Here is a 23,247-nt window from a genome sequence, read left to right on the forward strand (position 1 = left end):
AACTACATGTTTTTTCCCTTTTTTGTATGTGCATTAACAAATTTCATAAATGACGTTAACCAATTATTTTCGATGATTGATCGGTAGTAATGAACCAATCATCAATTATGAGATTTTAACCAATTCCCAACACTACCCACCAGCATGAGGATGGTGTTGACAAACCTAGAAACAATCGAATTGTGGCTCCTCAGAAAACTGGGTCACTCATGACCCTATTCTGCCTCACAACTCCCATGAGACAATACCAATCAGGACCACAAACTTCTTGACCGTGGAACTACCAGTTCCTCTCTGTCAGTCAATGGACCTCAGTGAGAACCAAGACTGGTACACTGAATACACACAGACACACAACATGGCCACAACATGGATGATGATGATGATGAACTGAACATGAGGCGACACACACATGCTAATGATCCTACTAATCATAATTACTAATTATCAAAGAATTATCATTTATTAATTATACAACCATGCAAGTAGCATGCAAAATCTATACAATTCATGAGGTCCAATGTTTTTCAGGACTTCGACATTTAAAAAAATAGCAAGTGTTTGTTAACTCAACAGCAGGTCAAATGAAATGGACTAGGTATCATAAATAAATTTCTGGGTAAATAATTTTCTGAATTTATCATGAAACTTTCAAAATAGGTTTGACTGGAAAGTAACATAATGTAAATCAAAGGAGAGTTTACAACACTTTCATGTTTCATGGTACTTACACTCCTCGGGATCTGGAATACAGTACTTGATGTAGATAAATGTATGTTACTGTCTACACAGAGAAACTAGGACTTGGCGATGGAGATACATGCAGTAACATCACTAAATATTTTAGATGACAGTTTGGAGTTAAAAATCATGCATTATGTCTATATGTGAGTAGCATTGAAAAGTCAAGCATAAAGGTTATTTAATAATAAATTCCAAAGCTTGGTGCTGAAAAGTCATGCATTTGTTTTAAAACTTTGAAAATGCATGCATTTATGTCCATTAATATGTGAGCTTACATGGTGTTCAAAACTCATGCCTTACATTTTATTCTTTATGTATGTGTTGAAAAGGTGTCAAATTATCAATATATTGGCCAATAATGTAAAGAAAGCTCATGCAATTATGATGGTCAATAATCTTGCCTATCTATATTGTTAGAGAAAATCTCCAGTTCATAGATAAGTACAGCGATGGCTGACACACAGCACCATCTGTATGGCAGCCTTCATAAACAATACACATCAAAAGTCTCTTAGATCTATGAGCATTTATAATAGTGTGAAATAAGTATTGAAAAACAAAACATTCTTGTATATTAGTCAATTTACACACAAATTAAAAAACCCTGAACATAACCAGATTTGTAACTTCCTCAAGGTAACAGAAGACGTTTTGAATCAAAGCAAAGATACGTTTTAACATTTGAATATGTTTTTGTGTAAAAAAATATTAATCTTTGTGTTCATATATATTTTCATTTTGTTCGTGCAATTGTATGGTGAATGTAACCACACACACGCACACGCACGCACGCAGGCACATGCACACACACTCTCCCTCTTACTGCCACCACACAAAGACAGAAACATCTGCAAAGACACACACACACGCATCCATGGACGCATGCACGCACAGACACAATAACAGTGTTTATGAATAGTAAGTGATGCTAAGATCCTTCCTTTGATTGGTATGGTTTCCGTCAAAGTATGGAAGCTGAATGATGTGAGATATGAGACGTACGTGTGGTGATGTGTGTCCAACAAAGCATCAGCAAGTCACTGAAAGACATGACAGTGTTGACACACAAGATAGACATGGTGACCAGGAAGCTGTCTCACATCGCACGATGTCGCACTTGCAGAAAACTCATAAAAAAAACACAGCTGTAGATGTCAGAAAAGTCTCACCAATATTATCGAAAGTTGTCTGCCACTTTGAATTGAAGACATTGAGATCTTCCTGTATCTGGTTGTTGGTTTTGTTGAGTTTCATTAGACTCTCGCCATGTTTTCTCAACCTGCTGACTCGATCCTCGTGGGACTTGATGGACTTCAACTTCAGCTGGACACAAAGTTAAATAAATCAATGCTCATACTGCTTGTATAAGGAATACTCCAGCTTCATAACAATCCATAAATATTAAATAGTGACCGACATCATGAGCCTTAATCCACACAACTGAGATATCAACCAAGCCATGAGCCACTGAGATATCAACCAAGTCATGAGCCTGTTAGTTGCCTTGACAATATGCAAATTGTAACGAAGATCTCCATAGGCTAACAATGTTCAGATGCAGAATGTTCAGAGTGAATGAGAATGGTTTTACATCTGTAACATATTCTCTGGAGCTGTAGGAATAAAACTTTTTGGATCAGAGATGTCAAAGAAGAATACATTTAATGCTTTTCTTATGTCCTGTTTTGACAGACTAGAGGGCTATGAGTTTCAGACATTGACAGGGAGCAGTTTCCAAACAAATTGGAAGAGACATTTTGTTGTTATCATTAGACAATGGTGATACAACTGTGGGTGGGTGGGTGTGAGTAGGTAGGTGAGTGGTGAGTGGGTGGGTGAGAGTGAGTGATGTGAGTGAGGAGGATCCGTGAGCGGTGCGAGTGAGTTTAGTTTTACGCTGCTTTTAGCAATATTCCAGCAATATAACGGCGGGGGACAACAGAATTGGCCTTCAAACATTGTACCCATGTGGGGAATCAAACCCTGATCTTCGGCGTGATGAGCGAATGCTCTAACCACTAGGCTACCCCATCGCTCTTGTAACATTTCAAGATTGGAACACCCAATCAGGTTTCTGTACAGACACTTTGACCACCACAAAACAACGGCTCACCTTGCACTGGTCCAGCTGCTGGCTGATGTCCATGGCCTCGTCAGCAATCCTCTCTGCAGTGGTCACCCACTTCTCATAGCTGGCCATCAGTTCCTGCAGCGTGGCCAGCTCGCTGTAGAACTTCTTGGTCTCCATGTTGAGATCCACCCTGTTCTGTGTTTCTGACAGTTTCCTGTTGATGTGGTCCCATCTCTCCTCCACCTGTCTCGTGGCCTTCACGATGTGTTTGTTGGGCTCATCAGCTGAAACACAAGGGAATGACGTGATATTGACAGTCCTGGGGCTCCTTTCACGAAGCAACCTTTACTAAGGGTAACCTTAACATTGCACTAAGGCCACCTTAGTGACTTACGATAACCTTAGTGATTTGTGAAAGGAGGCCCTGTTCCACAAAGGCATTGCTATGACTTATCTACCTCCCACTGTTCAACCTAGACTTACAATCATCACAGATGGAAGATCATGGTTTGGGTCAGCTCATTGAGGAGTAAGTGTATTGTCAATGTCTAAACCCTGCAATGACTTGATACAATCAATGCTAATGTAACTGGCTAAAGGGACACAACTCTAGAAGGAACAAATTTATCCCTATTTCGAGTTGCTGTGAAACTGTAATTTATGGAAACAAATTACTGCCATATATTTCTCTTACAATCTATAGATGCTGTTAATTAACTCAGAATCAACACATGCTGTCAAGTATGTATTGTTGTTTTAAACTCACCAATTTTCAGTTCAGTTGTGACGGTTTTACCAAGCCTCAACAGGTTGAACACATCGTGTGTGTGAGCTTTCACCTCACTCTCCATGTCCTGAAAGAAACGATATCGATAGAAATATATCTACAGAAACTCAGTGTGATTGCTTATCCAAGTATAGATACATATGTATTACAGATGACAACTACCTCTCATGTCCAAGTGTAAATTACACAAATCTCCAGTTGCCCGGTTTGGAATGAAACCTGGATTAAAGGTGGCATGATCTACTGAGCCATTACAACAAACAACAAACCTGTGTTAGCACCAACTGTTCTTCTTCTGTGAACTGTTCTTGCGGACTATTGGATTCCGAGACGAGAAGCTCCAGTGTCGTTTCTGTTTTGTCAAACCAATCGTATAGTGTCATAAGATCCTGGTCAAATTGCACCTGATTGGCTGACTCAACACGACGCTTCTTAGCTGACGAGGCTGAAGGGGATCGAAGTCTTGCTTCTTCCGAAACTTCCGAAATCATCTCCTCAGATATCTTTCCCAGTTCTACCCCTGAGTTTGCAATCTGGGCAAGAAAACAAACAAACAAACTTAGCACAAACTGTCACTATCTTTTCTCTTACTGATCTTTCAAAACGTCTCAGCATAAAATGAGGCAAATTTGTTTTACCTGTTTCTTGCTTAGTGGCATATGATGGTAGACTGTAAATAATCTAAATACAAATATATAACAAAGCATTTTCAAGCAAAATGGCTACGTATATGAGTATTTTACTGCATATTTTCGCTTTTGTGTCCATGATACAGGGAGGGCTATCTTTAAAAAGGACAGGCAATTATCGCAGGGCAGATATCTACATACATCAGGCCTTCATTGAAAACATAACACAATACTCTTACAATTCTTTAAAGATTACATAACATCACAATAATAAATAAGCTGTCAGTAGCAGTCTTCAACTGTCACCATAGGACTGAAAGTGCTCAATCCCGTTCATTTCTAAGTTTAATTCAAAATGGCTGCCATGTGCGTCTGCTCCCATCCTGCCATCCTCACCTCTTTACTCTGGTACTCCATTTGCTGGACAAGTCGCTCCCACCTTTCCTGGAACTGCTCCAGCTGTGAGCTGATGCGATCAACAGCCACCTGATTGTCGACATGCTGGACGATCTGCTGACCACAGTCGTTCAGCTCGTCAAACCTCTGGACCTGTTCCACCATGTCTCTCTCAATTGCCTGAAAAACAGTCACTTGCATTAAAAACAGAATCTGTACCACGTCAGCCATTGTGGACATGAGGAGTGGGTGAGTTTTAGGATTACAGTTTCTTCACAGCATGATTGCTGAATTTGAGAGAAGAGCTGAAAGTGCTGTAGATGCAAACATCACCGACTACGAGAACCCATTACAACAGGTACAGGGTTTCATGTGATGCAGGAATATGCGTCCATACCCAGAAATGTATAGAATGGGTACAGAAAATTACATACACTGTGTCCAGTGATATTCACTGTTCAATATTCGTGACAAGAAATATAAAGTTCATGTAAATAAAGTAACATTAAGCCTTACAATACAGACTACTACATCATTTGATCAGTTTACAGGACCTCATATTTCACCTTAATTTAGTTGGTCATTGTAAAACCAGTAAACATAAACAGGGCAAATAATGGACTGGATCCTGTGATCGTATGTTTCTGGATGCCTAAGGGATACAACCCAGGCTAGCTATTCTTGAAACTTTTGTAGCCCTACGAACTTCTCAAGCCCATTTTTAACAAAATGGCTACGATCAAAGTTAAGAATTCTTAGGGCTATAAACATTTTGAGAATAAGGGCCCTGGGCCCTGTTTCTCAAAGCTCTCGTAAGCCTAAGATCTCGTAACTTTTCTCGTAGCATTCGTACCTCCAATGTTACAGTATAGGAGATTCGAATGCTACGAGAAAAGTTACGAGATCTTAGGCTTACGAGAGCTTTGTGAAACGAGGGAATGGGCAGCCCAACAATGGTGTAGGTAACCTTGCAACTATTCATGACACACCATTACACAAATCACTTCACATAACTACCTTCAACTGTCTGACTTGGGCTATCACTTCTTCAGCTACAGTCAGGTCAGCCAATCGCATTCTTCCTAACACTTGTTCCTTATCTGCTAGCCAATCAGCAAATTGGTTTTGTTCCTCATTGAAGTGCTGCCACTTTAGGAGCAGTTCCTGTAAAATCATCCACTTCTTTTCTGTCCATCGTCCAATTGTTGCCCATCGCTTCCCGAGTGACTCCAGCTGCTTCTCCATGGCTTCACACACTGAAATATTCAACCAAAAAATGAACTATTCAAACGACAAAATGTAAAAAAACAATTTTGCAGTAAGAGTAACCGAAACATACAACCTGATGTTGTTTGCTATATTCATGTTATTAATTAAAAACATACAAAAGAGAAGAAAAAAAAAAAAAAAAAATGAAAAAGTTGGATCCAACCATCTCATCATGAACTTTGTGCGAATCATTGCAAATTTACTGGCTGTGGGTGGCCCAGTAGTCTGAGGTTCAGCAATTTGTTATCGAAGCACAGTGCGATGCAACTTTGAAGAACTGACTGGAAGTTCAACAAGTGAGATTGAACTCAATTTTGGATTTTGGCCTGTACCTCCAAATATTCTGTGTGTACCAGAGTATGAGCAGCCTTCATAGTCTCACGACAATATCTCAGTTTCTCATTACGCACACCATTATACACCATTTCTATACCGAAATGATGCATCATCCATAAAGTATCTTGCCTATATTATTACAAGGCAATAAAGACAGTCAAAGACAAACAGTCTGCCAGCGGGTGTCACTCACCACTCTCTGTGTTTGTGTCGTCTACTACCACCACCATGTTCTGCAGACTGTCCACTCTCTTTTGCTGCTTCTCCAGGGATTCCTGGATCCGCTGTAACAAACAGGACATCCACATCATAAAGGGCCATGTGTACAAAGAGTTCCTAAAAAACAGGGCGTTAAAAACCCACATCATAAATGGGTCGGCCACATGTTCCAAATGTTCCCAATGCTGAAACTATCAAAGCTCTCATCCTTGATCCGCTTCCATAAAAACTGCACATCCACATGATACAGATGCCACATGCATGAAGTAATAATAATTTTAAGACAATCATAGCTCTTGCAGTATAACAGATACTCCTGGATGTACATCCTATAATCCCAACAAGCTGAGCATACAATCACAAACTGTCATCAAGAAGATACAGGTCACCATTGCCCATCACTCACCGGTCCATGCAGCATACCCTTTGGATTAAGTCAAAGAGCGAATGGCTTTCTCAAATAGCTGAACTAAACAATTATTACCATGTATATCTGGTGTCCTACCTTGTGTTCACTGACTTGTCGCTTTATGGAGTCGAGATCGGATCCCAGGGGCTCCTGCTGGTTGATGCGTTCCTCCATCTGACCCAGCCAACTGGCCAGCTCATCCAGCTGCTGCTGCTGAAGGTCCATCAACACCTGCTGCAGTCTGCAACACAAGGGACAGTACTGAAGTAATGGGGGGCAGAGGACAGTACTGAAGTAATGTGAGGCAGAGGACAGTACTGAAGTAATGTGAGGCAGAGGGGACAGTACTGAAGTAATGGGGGCAGAGGACAGTCAGAGGGGGCAGAGGACAGTACTGAAGTAATGTGAGGCAGAGGGTAGTACTGAAGTAATGGCAGAGGGCAGTACTGAAGTAATGTAATAGAGGGCAGTACTGAAGTATCAGGGGCAGTACTGAAGTTGTTGTCAGAGGGCAGTGAAACAATGTATCTCATAGGAGCAGTACTGGAATATAATGTGTTGTAGAGGGCAGTACTGAAGTACAAAAGCACTGAAGTTTAGGCAGAGGGCAAATGGGGTCATTACAGAGGGCAGTGCTATAAAGTCCATAATACCCCAATAATATCAGGTTTCTGTTTGTTGCTGAAACAAATATCTCATAGGAGGGATGGAATATAAATGTTTCCAAATAAAAAAAATTACCCATAAAGTCCATCATTTTACACGCGGCTACCTATGAAACAGACACTGTTTGATGTTCCATAAATTTTAATCATTTCGAGAAGAGAGGTCAGAGAAGTAATTACAGGCATCTTCAACTTCAAAGATGAATGTTTACCTACATCAAAAACACATCTAAACTCTTCCTCCCATTGACGTCTGCCACAGAGATCTCTACATGTTACACATCCTATTACAGCACACAGCCACAGGCAGACAAGATGCTTCAGTGAGTGGATTCTGTCTGAGTGTACCTTGTCTGCTGTTCAAGTGCTTCCACTGACACAAAGTCAGAGGAAGCCGAGGTGGCTGAGTGGGTTAGATGGCTGACATTGTGTGCTAGCAATTAGGATGCGTGACTCTGAGAGCATGGGTTTGAATCCCGGATGAGACTCAACCCAAAAGTACTAGAATCTGAACTTTACTGAGAAAGTGTAACATGTGTGACTTAGAAGGTTCCTCAGAGAAAAACATTGTTTTAAGACATCAATTCACAGTCAATATGTTTTTCCAAAATACAAAATTCACAAACTTTTCAGAGGATCTCTTTCAGAAACTAATAATTCAATCATAACATACGTTTCAATAAGTACTTAGTATTTCAATACAAAACAAAAACAAACAAAATCTAACGCAATTTTATCAGTCCCATTTCATTATAAGAATCAATCACTTTAAGTTTGTCATCATTCATAAAATATACTTCCCTCTTGATCAAAGGAGTGCAAGACCATCAAAGTCTGGATAAGAATTTATGCTCCATATATCAAACATTAGCGGCACTTATAAATACTGACAGCCAAGTGTTGGCGCCGTGCCGACACAGTGGCAGGTGAGGGGTTCTCACAACACAGTATTGGGTAGGATGCCGTTTGGTTCCTTCTGATGTCTGACAAGAACCGCTCCTACTGCTCTTCTGTCAGCGGTGTATAAATGTTGCATTGCCGACCATGCAGCTGCCAGTTCAATGTCCCCATTAATACTTTGGGAAGTTATTTTTCTGGCAGCATTTACCTAATGGCCTTATTTTCTCTGGAGCTGTAGGAATAAAACCTTTTGGATCAGAGATGTCAAAGAAGAATACGTTTAATGCTTTTCTTATGTCCTGTTTTGACAGACTAGAGGGCTATGAGTTTTAGACACTGACAGGTAACAGTTTCCAAACAAATTGGAAGAGACATTTTGTTGTTATCATCAGACAATGGTGATACAACTGTGGGTGAGTGAGTGAGTGAGTGAGTGAGTGAGTGAGTGAGTGAGTGAGTGAGTGAGTGAGTGAGTGAGTGAGTGAGTGAGTGAGTGAGGTCACCTCCTACATAATGCAAAAGTTAGATGATGAACTATTCTAACCTTATTATCTTTCTAGAGATCTATTTAAACATGTGTAAGAAACCAGTTCAGTTTTGGAAATAGCAAACTCAAAGATCTAATATTAAAAGGAATGAGTGCATGACTTTATGTTGATGGCAACTGTGTCAGACATCACAGGAAACCGAAATGGTTGCATCAGAAATAAATGATGTACAGTCATAAGCACATCAAGAAGTGTAACCAGGTAAGCTGGACCCCTGCCAATCACTGATTATTTGGGAGTAAGTGAGTGAGTTGGATTTTATGCAGCTTTTAGCAATATTCGAGTAATATCACGGCGGGGGACACCAGAAATGAGCCCATGTACCCATGTGGGAAAAAGAACCCTGCCTTTGGCGTGTCGAGAGAGAACGCTTTAACCATGGGGCTACCCTTCACAATGCTTCACCAATTCCCAGTCTTACATTATTGTGGGTTTCAGATGAAACGTTTCAAACAAAGATCTATATTATGATGAGCGAACCCTTGCCACCATATTGTCTTCAAATTTGTTAGTTTTGACACTCCGAACCATCTTGCTACCATTACATCTAATCCTCCAGTTAAACTCCATGTTTTCAGTCATGTATGACACACTTTCCAAACTGTTGTGCCCTTGTAGTGATTGTTTTTCAATTATTATTTCATGATTCTCAGCAAAGACGCAAAGTTTTTTTGTGAGGTATCATCAAATATTCAGACCATTACAGACACTTTTATCACAAATCAATGGCCCTTTAACACGACTGATCCTTTGAAGTCAGATCGGTTTGAGTGTGCAGTATTGTGGCTGAGTACGTCCAACAAACAAAGACTACCATTAAAACTACAATATCTGCCTGTGATTTTTATTTCTATTCAGCTAATTAAAAAAAAACACAGCAAAAGAGCTTTAATACAGTCAATACAATTTCTTGTAAGTTTTATTGGCATGATTGCTTTTAGCAATATTCCAGATTTCCAGCAATATCACGGCAGGGGACACCAGAAATGGGCTTCACACACTGAATGCATGTGTGGAATCGAACCCGGGGTCTTCGATGTGACAAGTGATGCCTTAAGCAGGAGGCTACCCATCGCTCCCAATCAATTAGTGATAAAGTTTAGTTCAACACTGTATATGGTTATAATGTTCTGGTGCAAACCACAAGCAGTGGTATGGCACTGCCAAATGTAGACACATAAACAGAGCAAAGTGGGATCTTCATACAATAACTAAAGGACTAAAGGACTAAAGGACTAAAGGATTGATACTCTGCACATTTGATTACGACGCCTTTAGACAGGGCAGCTGTATCAATGATAGAAATCTTATTCAGCTCACTTCTAACACCTTCTGGTGTATAATATGGGAGATACTTCGAAGCAATGTGAATGCCAGTCAGTATTATTCAGCTGTATCATGCAGTTTTAGACATATTGCGGATCAAGTGAACCATGGTTGACATAATGAGTAACATCCCCAGCCATTGAGGTATCAATCTTCTATCCTGACCACTCCATCCAGTCTGTTAACCAAGGGATGAACTCAAAAGAAATTAAAGGACATCAATTGTTTTCATATAATAATCATAACTTTATTGGTTGGTGTCATGACACATAGCCCTCTACTTTAGATGCTCTTTAACTCGTTTTTAGTTATATATATATCAATTGAGATATGAGCAATGCTACAGAGGGTGGGTGATAGCTGATCTATGATCTGCACTGTCATGTTATGTGCAAGAAATCAACCTTATCTGTACTTTAAGTGAAATGTTTCCCAGATTGGACAGATGCATGTATTTGATGAAGGACACCTCCCTGCTATTACTGCAGAGAGAGTATATAACCCCAGTATATCGTGATTTAGAGTGTATATAACCCCAGTATATCGTGATTTAGGGAAGTATGAATCATATACCATGTAGCCATTAACACTTCAGTTTGATGTCCACTGAAAAAATCGCAATATTTTCCCTGGAGTTTTATGTGAGGACTATTAGAAGCCATATCAAAATCTGACAAACTTATCTATCATTAATAGCATCTTACGGCTTCATACTGAACGAGGGAAATGAACTCAAAGGAGGGAGAATGTTGCAGATTTACTTAATGTGCTTCATACTTGTGTACTGCACTGGCAGAGTTTGGAAGTTTTAGTCATTAAGGACTCAGGTTTTTGAGGTTCTTGGGTTGTATTCAAATTTCATTCACCCTCCAAAACTAAAGGTGTTTGCAATAAGATATTGACAGGAGTCACTGATGTTCATGCAGAATTGTGAACACTACCTTGGGCTTTAAATTTTGATGTGTTCATGAGAGCGAGAGGCAGTTATATGAAGCTTTGATCGATACTTCAGCAACATATTCTGGAAGGAGACACTAACACAGATGACATACTGCAGGATGCCGGATGCCGGATGCCGGATGCCGGATGCCATGGAGGTTTATCTGGTTCATGGATGTCAGCAAGTCAATGTTGAGCTTAACTTCCTCTCTTTGTATTTTGTCTCAAGTGAAAATCAATAAAATATTCAGCTCTAATCTTATCTGCATGCATGAGTATACATTCTATGTAAAAATTCAGTTGTATACACGGATGTGACTCACGAGTTCTTGAACCGGGGACCAAGACAATATAAGTGGTATGCTGAATGGCAAGAGAGGCTGGCAGCCTCTTGTATGAATCTATCCTATTGTCCCATCTCTTATTATGTCAATGCATTAAAATATGTATTGTTATTTCCTCAGATCTTAAGAACATGGACAACTCAGCAATGTGACTGAATGGGTATCATTTTCTACCCTTTTTAGCAGTATTCCAGCAGTATCACTGTAGGGCCACCAGAAATGAGTCTCTCACATTGTACCCATGTCGGGAACTGAACCTGGGTTTCGGCATGACAGGCGAACACTTGAACCACTAGGCTACTCCACCACTCACACCCCTGCACTGTGACTGCACAATGTCACTGTTATAAAAATCTAACAGATGAACCTGCCACACACCAGTGGTATATTTCCAAGGACTACCTCCTCGTCTGAGACAGTGTAATCAGCTACAGCAGGTGCCCCCCTAGACACTGTAGTCAGCTGGTGGCCATGCATGTAAACAGCAGTTGCAATCTACTGATAAACAGGCCCCTTATAACGCTGTCAAGACATTGATGACTTGCTTATTGAAGATGGTGATCCTGATTATTCGACATACTCTGGCTAATGCCCACGTTATATGGGAACTGTCACTCTCAAACTGTATACCATATAATCATGAAACAGATGTCTGAATCCAAGAGCATCTCAGACAATCAGGTGGAGTACATACTGACATTTAATGGAAGCACATAATAGTGTTGTTCGACAGTGTCAGCTCTTTTAATTAAATAAATGCTTTTTTCTCAAGTTCAAGTTGCGTGCACATTTGAGAGTCAATTTTTTCAATAAAAGTATGATGAATAAAATATTTCCGATTAATCTTTATTGCTGACACTGTCGTAACAGGCGACTAACGGGATCAGGTGGTCAGTATTGCTGACACTGTCGTAACAGGCGACTAATGGGATCAGGTGGTCAGTATTGCTGACACTGTCGTAACAGGCGACTAACGGGATCAGGTGGTCAGGCAAGCAGACTTGGTTGACACATATCATCATATCTAAATTGTGTAGATTGAGGCTCATGCTGTTGATCACTGGATTGTCTGGTCCAGACTCGACTACTTACAGACTATCGCCATATACCTGAAATATGGCTGAGTGTGGCATTTAACAACAAAGCAACCAACCAATTATTGCTGACAACAAGAACTGATCATCACCTGACAGGATCTCTATGTGACTGTAACGGTGGGACACCACAGTGACAGGATCTCTATGTAACTGTAATGGTGGGACACCACAGTGACAGGATCTCTATGTGACTGTAATGGTGGGACACCACAGTGACAGGATCTCTATGTGACTGTAATGGTGGGACACCACAGTGACAGGATCTCTATGTGACTGTAATGGTGGGACACCACAGTGACAGGATCTCTATGTGACTGTAATGTGACTGTAATGGTGGGACACCACAGTGACAGGATCTCTGGGATGTGACTGTAATGATCTCTATGTGGGACACCACAGTGACAGGATCTCTATGTGACTGTAATGGTGGGACACCACAGTGACAGGATCTCTATGTGACTGTAATGGTGTAATGTGTGGGACACCACAGTGACAGGATCTCTATGTGACTGTAACGGTGGGACACCACAGTGACAGGATCTCTATGTGACTGTACACACCACAGTGACAGGATCTCTATGTGACTGGGACACCACAGTGACAGGATGTGACTGGGAACCACAGTGACAGGATCTCTATGTGACTGTAATGGTGGGACACCACAGTGACAGGATCTCTATGTGACTGTAATGGTGGGACACCACAGTGACAGGATCTCTATGTGACTGTAACGGTGGGACACCACAGTGACAGGATCTCTATGTGACTGTAACGGTGGGACACCACAGTGACAGGATCTCTATGTGACTGTAACTGTAATCTCTATGTGTGGGGTGGGACACCACAGTGACAGGATCTCTATGTGACTGTATGTGACGGTGGGACACCACAGTGACAGGATCACCACAGTGACAGGATCTCTATGTCTCTAATGGTGGGACTGTAAGGATCTCTATGGGACACCACCACAGTGACAGGATCTCTATGTGACTGTAATGGTGGGACACCACAGTGACAGGATCTCTATGTGACTGTAATGGTGGGACACCACAGTGACAGGATCTCTATGTGACTGTAATGGTGGGACACCACAGTGACAGGATCTCTATGTGACTGTAATGACTGGGACACCACAGTGACAGGATCTCTATGTGACTGTACACGGTGACAGGACACCACAGTGACAGGATCTCTATGTGACTGTAACGGTGGGACACCACAGTGACAGGATCTCTATGTGACTGTAATGGTGGGACACCACAGTGACAGGATCTCTATGTGACTGTAATGGTGGGACACCACAGTGACAGGATCTCTATGTGACTGTAATGGTGGGACACCACAGTGACAGGATCTCTATGTAACTGTAATGGTGGGACACCACAGTGACAGGATCTCTATGTGACTGTAATGGTGGGACACCACAGTGACAGGATCTCTATGTAACTGTAATGGTGGGACACCACAGTGACAGGATCTCTATGTGACTGTAACGGTGGGACACCACAATGACAGGGCAAAAACTCCTGAGATTATCCCAGAGCTCAGAGTTTGACCATGCATGCAGTAATCGAGTTCCTAATCTTCACACCTGCAGATTAAGGCTAATCTAGTTAGAATAAGATCCCAGTGCTGCTAATATGCTTTCCATGAACAATCAGACTAAGTCAACTGGTTTATACCACTCACAGTGTCACCGCTATTGCCAAGAACAAATACCTAAACACATTCATGAGATAGCTTTCACAGTCAAATCTATTTTCATTTTAACTAGGATCAAGCTACAGCATAGCATCTAGACAAGTTCTGGCAAACCAGTGACTGAGAGCATGACCAATGTTCCACAGTAGGATGATGCAAAATCTGTTAGTTAAAACAACCCATTATGAGGCCCTTGAAATAAGGATAGATGCTGTATGTTCACTCTACATTGGGAACCCCAAGGGAAGTATAAGATATACATACCTGCTCTGTCTGTCAAGGGCCTTGAGACGGAGGTCTTCCCACCGATTGTTAAGTAATCCCATCTGAACACGGATTTCATTCTCCTCCTCTTCCGTGACCTTGCCCTCTGCAATGAGGTCATTTCCTTCCTTCAGGACATTCCCAATACTGTCCTGGTGCTTGGTCAGTTCCAGCATAAACTCCTGCAAGGAGACAAGTTGGTATCACAACTGGTCAAGGGTTCAATGTACAAGGATGGTGCATAGTTATTTTAGTGTGGATTGCATTTGGGTGGGTTGTGTTTGGGTGACAGCATCTACATCTTGTACTCATGTCCAATAGTCAACCATATGTTCTTGTACACTTATACTGTATGGAGAATAGCAACTAGATGAGAACTGTGTGCTATCTCTTGCTGTCATATGTGTTAGCAGACGTACCTCATGTTCATTAAACTGTTTCTTGACACTGTAGACGAGGTGTCCAATGGAGGCTTGTTTCTCGATGACCTCCTCTGCCTCCAGCAGCCAGGTGAGGACGTTCTCAAGGGCATCCTGGTAGGACAGGAGATCAGAGGAACGTGGTGCTCATGGTACTGTGTCTGCTCTCAGAGCTGCTCATGGACATGGCAGACTGGAAAACAAACAGCAATCTCACAGTCTCCTCTAAAGTCAAAGTCATTAAGAATACATTCATTTAATGTGGATTGTACTATATCTTTTGGATCACAACATTTAAGGATCAATAAGATACGGGTAGAGAGCTTTTTCCTAAATAAGCAGACATTGCAAACAGTCTAGTTTGTCTCTCGAAACAAAACTTAAAAAGGTGTCTAAGTAAAAGTCGAGAATGATGTGGCAAGTCTAGATTGCCTCGATCTGAAATAAAGAATTGTTCTGGGCTCCATGTGCATTTTTTTATTTTGTTGATATGTATTTCTAAATAAGAAATAACTACGCTTCTGAGACTAAATGTCAGTCTACAGTCACCATGAGACTGGACATCCTGGACAATCAGGGCCTGGACTATTGAATGCACTCGTCAAACGGAAATTGAACAATGATTTGTCATGACATTCTGACTAGTCCAAAATAGAAGCAATAACAAAACGTTCTCTCCCAATAAATACAAAGCCCTTGACAAATGAGTGGCCGAAATACCATCCACTGCAAGGTCTCTGTTTCATGCTGAAATGTCGCAATAGAACATTTCCAAAAGCAGAATATAAACAAACCTTCATATGATGCTTCTAAACAAATGACCATGAACATACCAACCACAAATGTCAAGATACTAGACAAACAGTCCTAAGTAATTTGATTTAAAGAGCACAGGAACTACTTACTGATACAAGTTCATATTACATGCCTGTTACATGGTGCAAGGAGAGTGCCATCTTCATTGTTCGGAGACCAAATTTCAGGAATTAAAATGGCTCTCTCTCAAACTTGGCCTCCTGTCAGTGGTTATTACCATAGACAGGACAAAGAACAAAACATGTAGCACAATATCATAATTCAAGGTCTCGTTCCGATGATTAATGACACAGTCAACTATTAAAACACTGGCAAATCGTTATCTAATAACAGACAGGTTAGGACCCTCATACAAAAACTTACTTTTTTGTCCTGTTATTCCATTAATTACTTTTCGTTTTAAGTTAGGATATTTTTTAACAATGTCATGATTTCATGAATCAAAAATGGATTTTTTGAACCGGTCAAGAGATGAAAACAAAAACAATTCTTCCAAGAGATCAAGTTCCCTTTTGCCAGAGGCTGCGTGGTGCTACGCTCACTCCACTGTTCGTATCACATAACGATGTTCTCCCACCATGGAACAACTTAATATTCCCTCAGTTCAGCACATGCATACCCAATTGCTTAAAGTCATATTTAATAAATTTCTGCTTCCACAATTACAATAATTGTTAATGCCAGAATAATTCAGACTCCAAATGAAAACAAGAAGTAGTCTGGTGACTCCCTCACTGATGGAAACACTGGACTCGAGTTTTCAGACAAGATTATTGTCGACACTGACATCCCCTTTTAGGTAGTTAAACTTAAACGACTACAAGCCAAGCCATTTTTATTCCAATATCATGTGCAAAATATCAGTAAAAAGATGTCCTTGATTTCCATTTGTATTTAAATTAGACCAGGTTCATCACCAACACACTTATAATGAACTGATTGGTATAACAAACTGTTGGGTTTTTATCTCAGCCAAGTTTCTTTGCATAATGCGAATAACAAACTACTTTTAACTAACTAAAAGACCTTGTACAGAGTATAGTCATAGGCAGCAAGTCTATGTCAGACCACAAAGTATTTTGTATCAGAATTTGTATTTTGACTGGCAACAAGACCTTGTACAGATTATAATGAGAGGTCTACACCAGATCACATAAAGTACAGTGTACATCAGAATTTGTATTTTGACTGGCAACAAGACCTTGTACAGATTATAATGAGAGGTCTACACCAGATCACATAAAGTACAGTGTACATCAGAATTTGTATTTTGACTGGCAACAAGACCTTGTACAGATTATAATGAGAGGTCTACACCAGATCACATAAAGTACAGTGTACATCAGAATTTGTATTTTGACTGGCAACAAGACCTTGTACAGATTATAATGAGAGGTCTACACCAGATCACATAAAGTACAGTGTACATCAGATTTTGTAGTTTGACTGGCAACAAGAGCACACCAGATCTTGTACAGATTATTGTGACAGGTCTATATCAGATCTTGTACAGATAATTGTGACAGGTCTATATCAGATCTTGTACAGATTATTGTGACAGGTCTATATCAGATCTTGTAGAGATTATTGTGACAGGTCTATATCAGACCTTGTACAGATTATTGTGACAGGTCTATATCAGACCTTGTACAGATTATTGTGACAGGTCTATATCAGACCTTGTACAGATTATTGTGACAGGTCTATATCAGATCTTGTACAGATTATTGTGACAGGTCCATATCAGACCTTGTACAGATTATTGTGACAGGTCTATATCAGATCTTGTACAGATTATTGTGACAGGTCTATATCACACCTTGTACAGATTATTGTGACAGGTCTATATCAGATCTTGAACAGATTATTGTGACAGGTCTACACCAGATCTTGTACAGATCATAGTGACAGGTCTACACCAGATCACATAAAGTACAGTGTGCATGAGACTTTGTAGTTTGACTGGCAACAAGAGCACACCAGATCTTGTACAGATCATTGTGAGCTCGGCTCCATAACGGCACATATTGACTGGCAGCAAGTATAATCAGTTACCCACAGCATGTATTGACCATTATTGATGACTGGCCATATCACACCCAGTGCTCACACAAACAACAAGAGGGACATATTAAACGGAGATTTTCTGATTAGCCATATTTGATTACCCAGCACTTAATGTCCATTATAGAAGCTTGAGAAACAAACATGAAGTGAACAAAGATTAAACTGTCAATCTATTGTGCATTGTTTGCAGCCAGCCATAGTTTATTTTACGTTTCCCAGGTAGTTAATAGTTTGCACTAATAATTCTAAAACAGGAATCCAAACGATTCATGACATCAGTGTTCTGAATCTCAGAACAAAATATTGTTGAGATCAAGATATCAGTTGTAAATTCTAAATATAAGTGAGTGAGTGAGTGAGTTTAGTTTTACGCCACTTTTAACAATATTCCAGCAATATCATGGGGACACCAGAAGTGGGATTCACACATTGTACTCATGTCGGGAATCGAACCCAGGTCTTTGGCATGATGAGCGACCGCTTTAACCACTAGGCCACCCCACCGCCCCTTCTAAACATTAAGTTAAAAATAACATAACATGTCGTAAGAGGCGACTAACAGGATCAGGTGGATAGACTTGCTGACCTGGTTGACACGTTATCGTATCCCAATTGCGTAGATCGATGCTCATGCTGTTGATCACTGGATTGTCTGGTCCATATTCGATTATTTACAGATCTCCTCCAATAGCTGGAATATTGCTGAGTGAGATGTTATACAACAAACAAATAAGTAAGTCGGATTAGAAAGTCCTTAGATTGACATAATGAACATCAATCTATGAGCACAAGATGACATGTATTACATCAACCCAGCCAGTAAGCCCAAGAAATCGCTCAGGGTGCCGTTCCACAAACCTATCTTATCCAAGATCAATCTTAGCAAGTTACGCCAATTTTACAATCGTCTTAGCTAAAAGTTACACCCGTTCCACTAACCGATCTTAGGCCGATCGTAGCCGGTCCCGATCTTACGATCCGATCCAAGCTTAGATCGAGACTCTTTCGTGCGAGAGATAGAGAAATGCGAGGAAGTAGTTTTGGAACCAAGTGTAAAAGTGGAGAAAAAACCTCGAGCAAAATATTAGGGTAGTGAGCACCTTGGTTTCAGGGGCAAGTGGGTGTGAACACCTCTACCTCACCACAAGCACATCATCTGATAACGTATCTAGAATCTGTCAGTGGTCTTGAAAAACACCCGGCCTGCCCTAAAATTTAGAATCCCCTACCAAATAAGCACAGAGAAATCAAACATATTTGTATCCTTTTGTTTCAGAACATTGTTCACTTCATGACCCCTACCTATTATTAACCATGACGTTGCAATATTGTTGAACAAATGTATTACACCGACACCCTCGGTTGTGTTCCCATGAGGACAGTGGTCAGACTGGCCCAACATTTGTAAGGCTTCAGTGCAGTGTTTGTTTACATCACAGAAATAAACAAATTCATTTCATTGGGGATTTTAGGGGACGTTCACGGTGAAATGCTCGCTCTTCTTCTTCACATAGAATATGAAAGCCACCATTTTGGTTTCTCTACGATTGATTTTAACGATTTTAGTTGGTCATGAGCAAATTAGACTTTGGATCTTAACTTTACGATTGACATGAGGAAGATTGGTTAGTGGAACGGTATGCCGATCGTAACGTCACGCTAAGATTGGGATTTTAGGGGTTTACGATTGGCGTAGGGCTAAAATCGGTTAGTGGAACGTCACCAAGGTGATTATCATCCAGTGACAAGGGTGGGTTTCTGAACACTGAACTTGGATTTGACAGTGTCTGTAATACAGCAGATCATCACATGTCCTGGGTCCCATTCCTCAAAGCGATCATAGTGCTACGACAGTCGTAAGTCTATGTTAAAGTATGGGAGTTACGATCACCTTAGCGCTACGATCGCTTTGAGGAACGTGGCCCTGGTCAGACCCTAATGCTGGTCCTTGGTTCCCACAGTCAAAGACTATCAGGCTGACCTCCAGGATCTAAGGGTCACTTAAATTTTGAAAACTGCCATCAGTACATTACAGGGTTAGACTTGGCCACTTGGCCATTAGTAAGAAAAGTGTGAAACTATTAAATAAGCCACTTGTTGGTGGACTTGTCTGTGGATTAGATGGATATTATCAATGGTGTTAACACTTAAACACGTATGGTTTCCTTTTAGCAGTAATAGGAATTTGTTTGAAATTTGTTGTGCAATTTACTGCAGTAAATATTCATGCATTGCAAGATGCAACACAATATATTCTTTCCTATCACCTAAAAACATCAGTAGAATGGACCAATACTCCAAAATACCTGCACATTTCTGACAACTTCTTCATCAGCTGCCATTTAGTTGGATGTTGCTTTGGTCAGAACACATATGTAATATGCACATTACATATTACAAGCTGGGGGTCATTTTTGATCATTGGAATTAGTTGCTAATTTCTAAATTTATTTTTTTAAATTTGATTTGTCACTGATTTAAACTGTGCCAACATAATGAAAATATGCATCATTTTGAAAAACAAAATATGTTATTTTCCAAAACTATTTTAATACATATACATTATGTGAAATCATGGTATACCTGTATACTGGACCTCTATCTCCCGAATGCGGAGAAGCAGCACAAGGAATCCTTGACCTAACAGTCTACCGGTTCTATGGAAACCTTGCATCAACAGCCTTCATTCATCATCATTAGCACCTGATGTTGTCTCCACCACATCCCGCAGCCATAACTCTACATACAACAACTCATTTACAAGGGACAAATTTACATCGGAGACGGAAATACCTTGAAACATGTACAAAACCTAAAGACAAATTTGAGCTGGATTATCAATGACAAAATGTGACTCGTTAACTCATGAGATGGCAAAACAAAGGAGTTTTTACACCGACTTTCCATTTCTTGTTGTAAGCCTCTCACTGGGATCAAGAGGTCGATGTGATCAGAAGGTTGGGCTGTCCTTAATCATGCCCAAGTTATCAGCCAGGTCACGATGACCTGGTTTTGTATTCAGTGTCGACAGCAGATTGAATCTGTCCTAATACTGCATTGAATCTGTCGTAATACTGCACGGTATGTCACTCTGCACTAGGTGGCAAGGATCTTAATGATAAATACTTTAACCAATATCTTTGTTTCAAAACATAAACTTATTCTGATGTTATAGGGAGAGGTGGGGATCTTATCATTTTTCTGTAACAGTATTTGAGGCGTAGACTTGTGGTACCTTGCTTCATGCATTGTGTTTTAAGATCCCTTGATTTTAATTTTAATTTCTACACAGTATTCCGCTGAGAAAACTGTTTTGAGGACATGTCACAGTTTTAGTCATCTTTCTATTCATACAGAAACATAACATAAACAATTATCATGTACACTTGCAGCTACAAAGTTACGATATATTGCATCACCTACCGGTATGTGGGCAACAACATATCAGGAACAATTTTAAACAAAGCAAACAACCTCCAAAACTTTACATTCCCAGACTGGCAAAAACAATGTCACAGCAAAATTAAATTTGTAACAATAAGAATGTCTCTTTGTGTAAGATGCCTGGTTGTGAAAGAGACAGAATTAATGCCCTTGTCTGAGGAGGTCTCGCTGGTGGAGGTAGAAAAAACAGAGTTGGTCTCAAGGCCAGACACATTGTTTCAGCTTTGTTTACGTTTCTGGTTAAGATGCTCCCAGGAGCTATTGGCGAACTGTACATAATCAAGACTAGATCAGACAATCCAGGCACTGATATCAGGAGCATTGATCTATGGAATTCGGATACAATAACATGCATCAAACATGTCAGGTCAGATGAACCTGATCAAGTGAATCCTATATCTGTATCTTACCAACAACATGGGTTGCTGAAGACCTCTTCTAACATGGATCTTCATGGGAGCAGCTTTCAGGGACTGCGGAATAGCATGGTGGTTGAAGCGGTGGCTTGTCATGCTTAAGACCAAGGTTTGATTCCTTATATTGATGTCAACTTTGGCCCTCACGCAACACTTCAGCTAGGTTACCTTCCAGCCCTCGTTCACAACTGCACAATAATGCTAACACCTTCAAGCACTACACTGCACTCAGGTTGTCACAACCTGACCATGTTTATATTTATCACACACACTAAGGACTTGACACTTATATAATACTCCTTCAACTATATTTAGCACAGTGTATTGAATCCCCATGTGTGAGTGAAACTGGAATTCAGTTTATTGACTGACCAGATAGGCCCATAAAACAATCGTTTACTATGTTTGTGTATGTTTTTTTCAAACAATGCATGATCAACACACAGCATTACTTTGTAGTCATTTTGTCTTGTAGACATCAGCGTATAACTGGACACAAGGATGAAAATCTGTAAATGTCATATGAATATATACTGCACAAAAGTTAAGGAACAGTTTTCACATTTCAAGCAAATCAATCTTGACAACAAGAAAATACATTCTTGATCCCGAAGTTTTTGGTTCAGGATACATATGACTTAATTCAATTAATTATTGCAAATGACCACAAATAGAATCCATTTCCTACACTTACAGTAGACCAGGTGTAGATGTTACAAGTTAGAAGAAGTTTACTTCCTAAAACATTATCAGCTCCTGGTGTCCTGATTGAAACAGTTCCCCACAAATGTCATGACACAGGATGGCTGACAACCCGAGGATGTGCACAGCTGTATTGAAGTATGAATGGAAAACATCTCTATGAGGCAAAACTAGCAGATTTTTATCCTAGTTGTGTCAAATTTAGCCTCACCATTCACATGTTCCAAGTGATAGCACATGCTTGAAGTGAGGAAAACTACTCATCATGGCGGCAGTCCGCTTTCAGGCAACATCATTAAATACAGTTTCATTTTATGTTCAATAAAAGCTCTACAGTCACCGGGACATTGGTTTTCTGTCTAACAATATTTCATTCATGTTTGTACTTTCAGTAAAAATAGAACCAGGTTAGAACTAGACTACATTCTGTCTCACAGTATTATTATCCTTTCTGCCCATCCCTTTCTGAAACGCTAAGGCTGTTAGTGCAGCAAGTCTAGATTTCCTCAGGTTCAGGTCTGAATGTCCCATGTCACTCCAGGTCGTTTTGAATTAATATGATATGTTTATTTGAATCAGAATTGTATATATACAGAGTGAGTGAGTTTAGTTTTACGCCAATTTTAGCAATATTCCAGCAATATCATGGCAAGGGAAAGCAGAAAAAGGGCTTCACACATTGTACCCATGTAGGGAATCGAACTCGGGTCTTTGCATGATGTGCGAACGCTTTAACCAC

General features: G+C 40.3%; 1 protein-coding gene across 3 annotated transcripts in view; it reads right to left on the reverse strand.

The window, feature by feature from the left end:
• The window catches only part of LOC124265474 (dystrophin-like), a 40,049-nt gene that overhangs the window by 13,487 nt on the left and 3,315 nt on the right, over positions 1 to 23,247 (reverse strand). For 2 of the 3 annotated variants that reach the window (XM_046700273.1, XM_046700271.1), the window contains exons 2-11: positions 15,064 to 15,256; positions 14,645 to 14,826; positions 6,957 to 7,101; positions 6,426 to 6,516; positions 5,645 to 5,883; positions 4,628 to 4,807; positions 3,872 to 4,135; positions 3,582 to 3,669; positions 2,858 to 3,099; positions 1,914 to 2,067 (exon numbers count right to left, since the gene is read on the reverse strand). In XM_046700273.1, coding sequence (XP_046556229.1) covers positions 1,914 to 2,067; positions 2,858 to 3,099; positions 3,582 to 3,669; positions 3,872 to 4,135; positions 4,628 to 4,807; positions 5,645 to 5,883; positions 6,426 to 6,516; positions 6,957 to 7,101; positions 14,645 to 14,820 — 1,579 coding nt within the window. In that variant the 5' untranslated portion in view covers positions 14,821 to 14,826; positions 15,064 to 15,256. Of the gene's footprint in view, positions 1 to 1,913; positions 2,068 to 2,857; positions 3,100 to 3,581; positions 3,670 to 3,871; positions 4,136 to 4,627; positions 4,808 to 5,644; positions 5,884 to 6,425; positions 6,517 to 6,956; positions 7,102 to 14,644; positions 14,827 to 15,063; positions 15,257 to 21,800; positions 21,960 to 23,247 lie in introns of those variants that run through there. The other variant, XM_046700272.1, reaches the window with a different exon arrangement.

This window comes from Haliotis rubra, unplaced genomic scaffold (assembly GCF_003918875.1).
Source record: "Haliotis rubra isolate DU_JTF1 unplaced genomic scaffold, ASM391887v1 Scf98, whole genome shotgun sequence".
NCBI lineage: Eukaryota > Metazoa > Mollusca > Gastropoda > Lepetellida > Haliotidae > Haliotis > Haliotis rubra.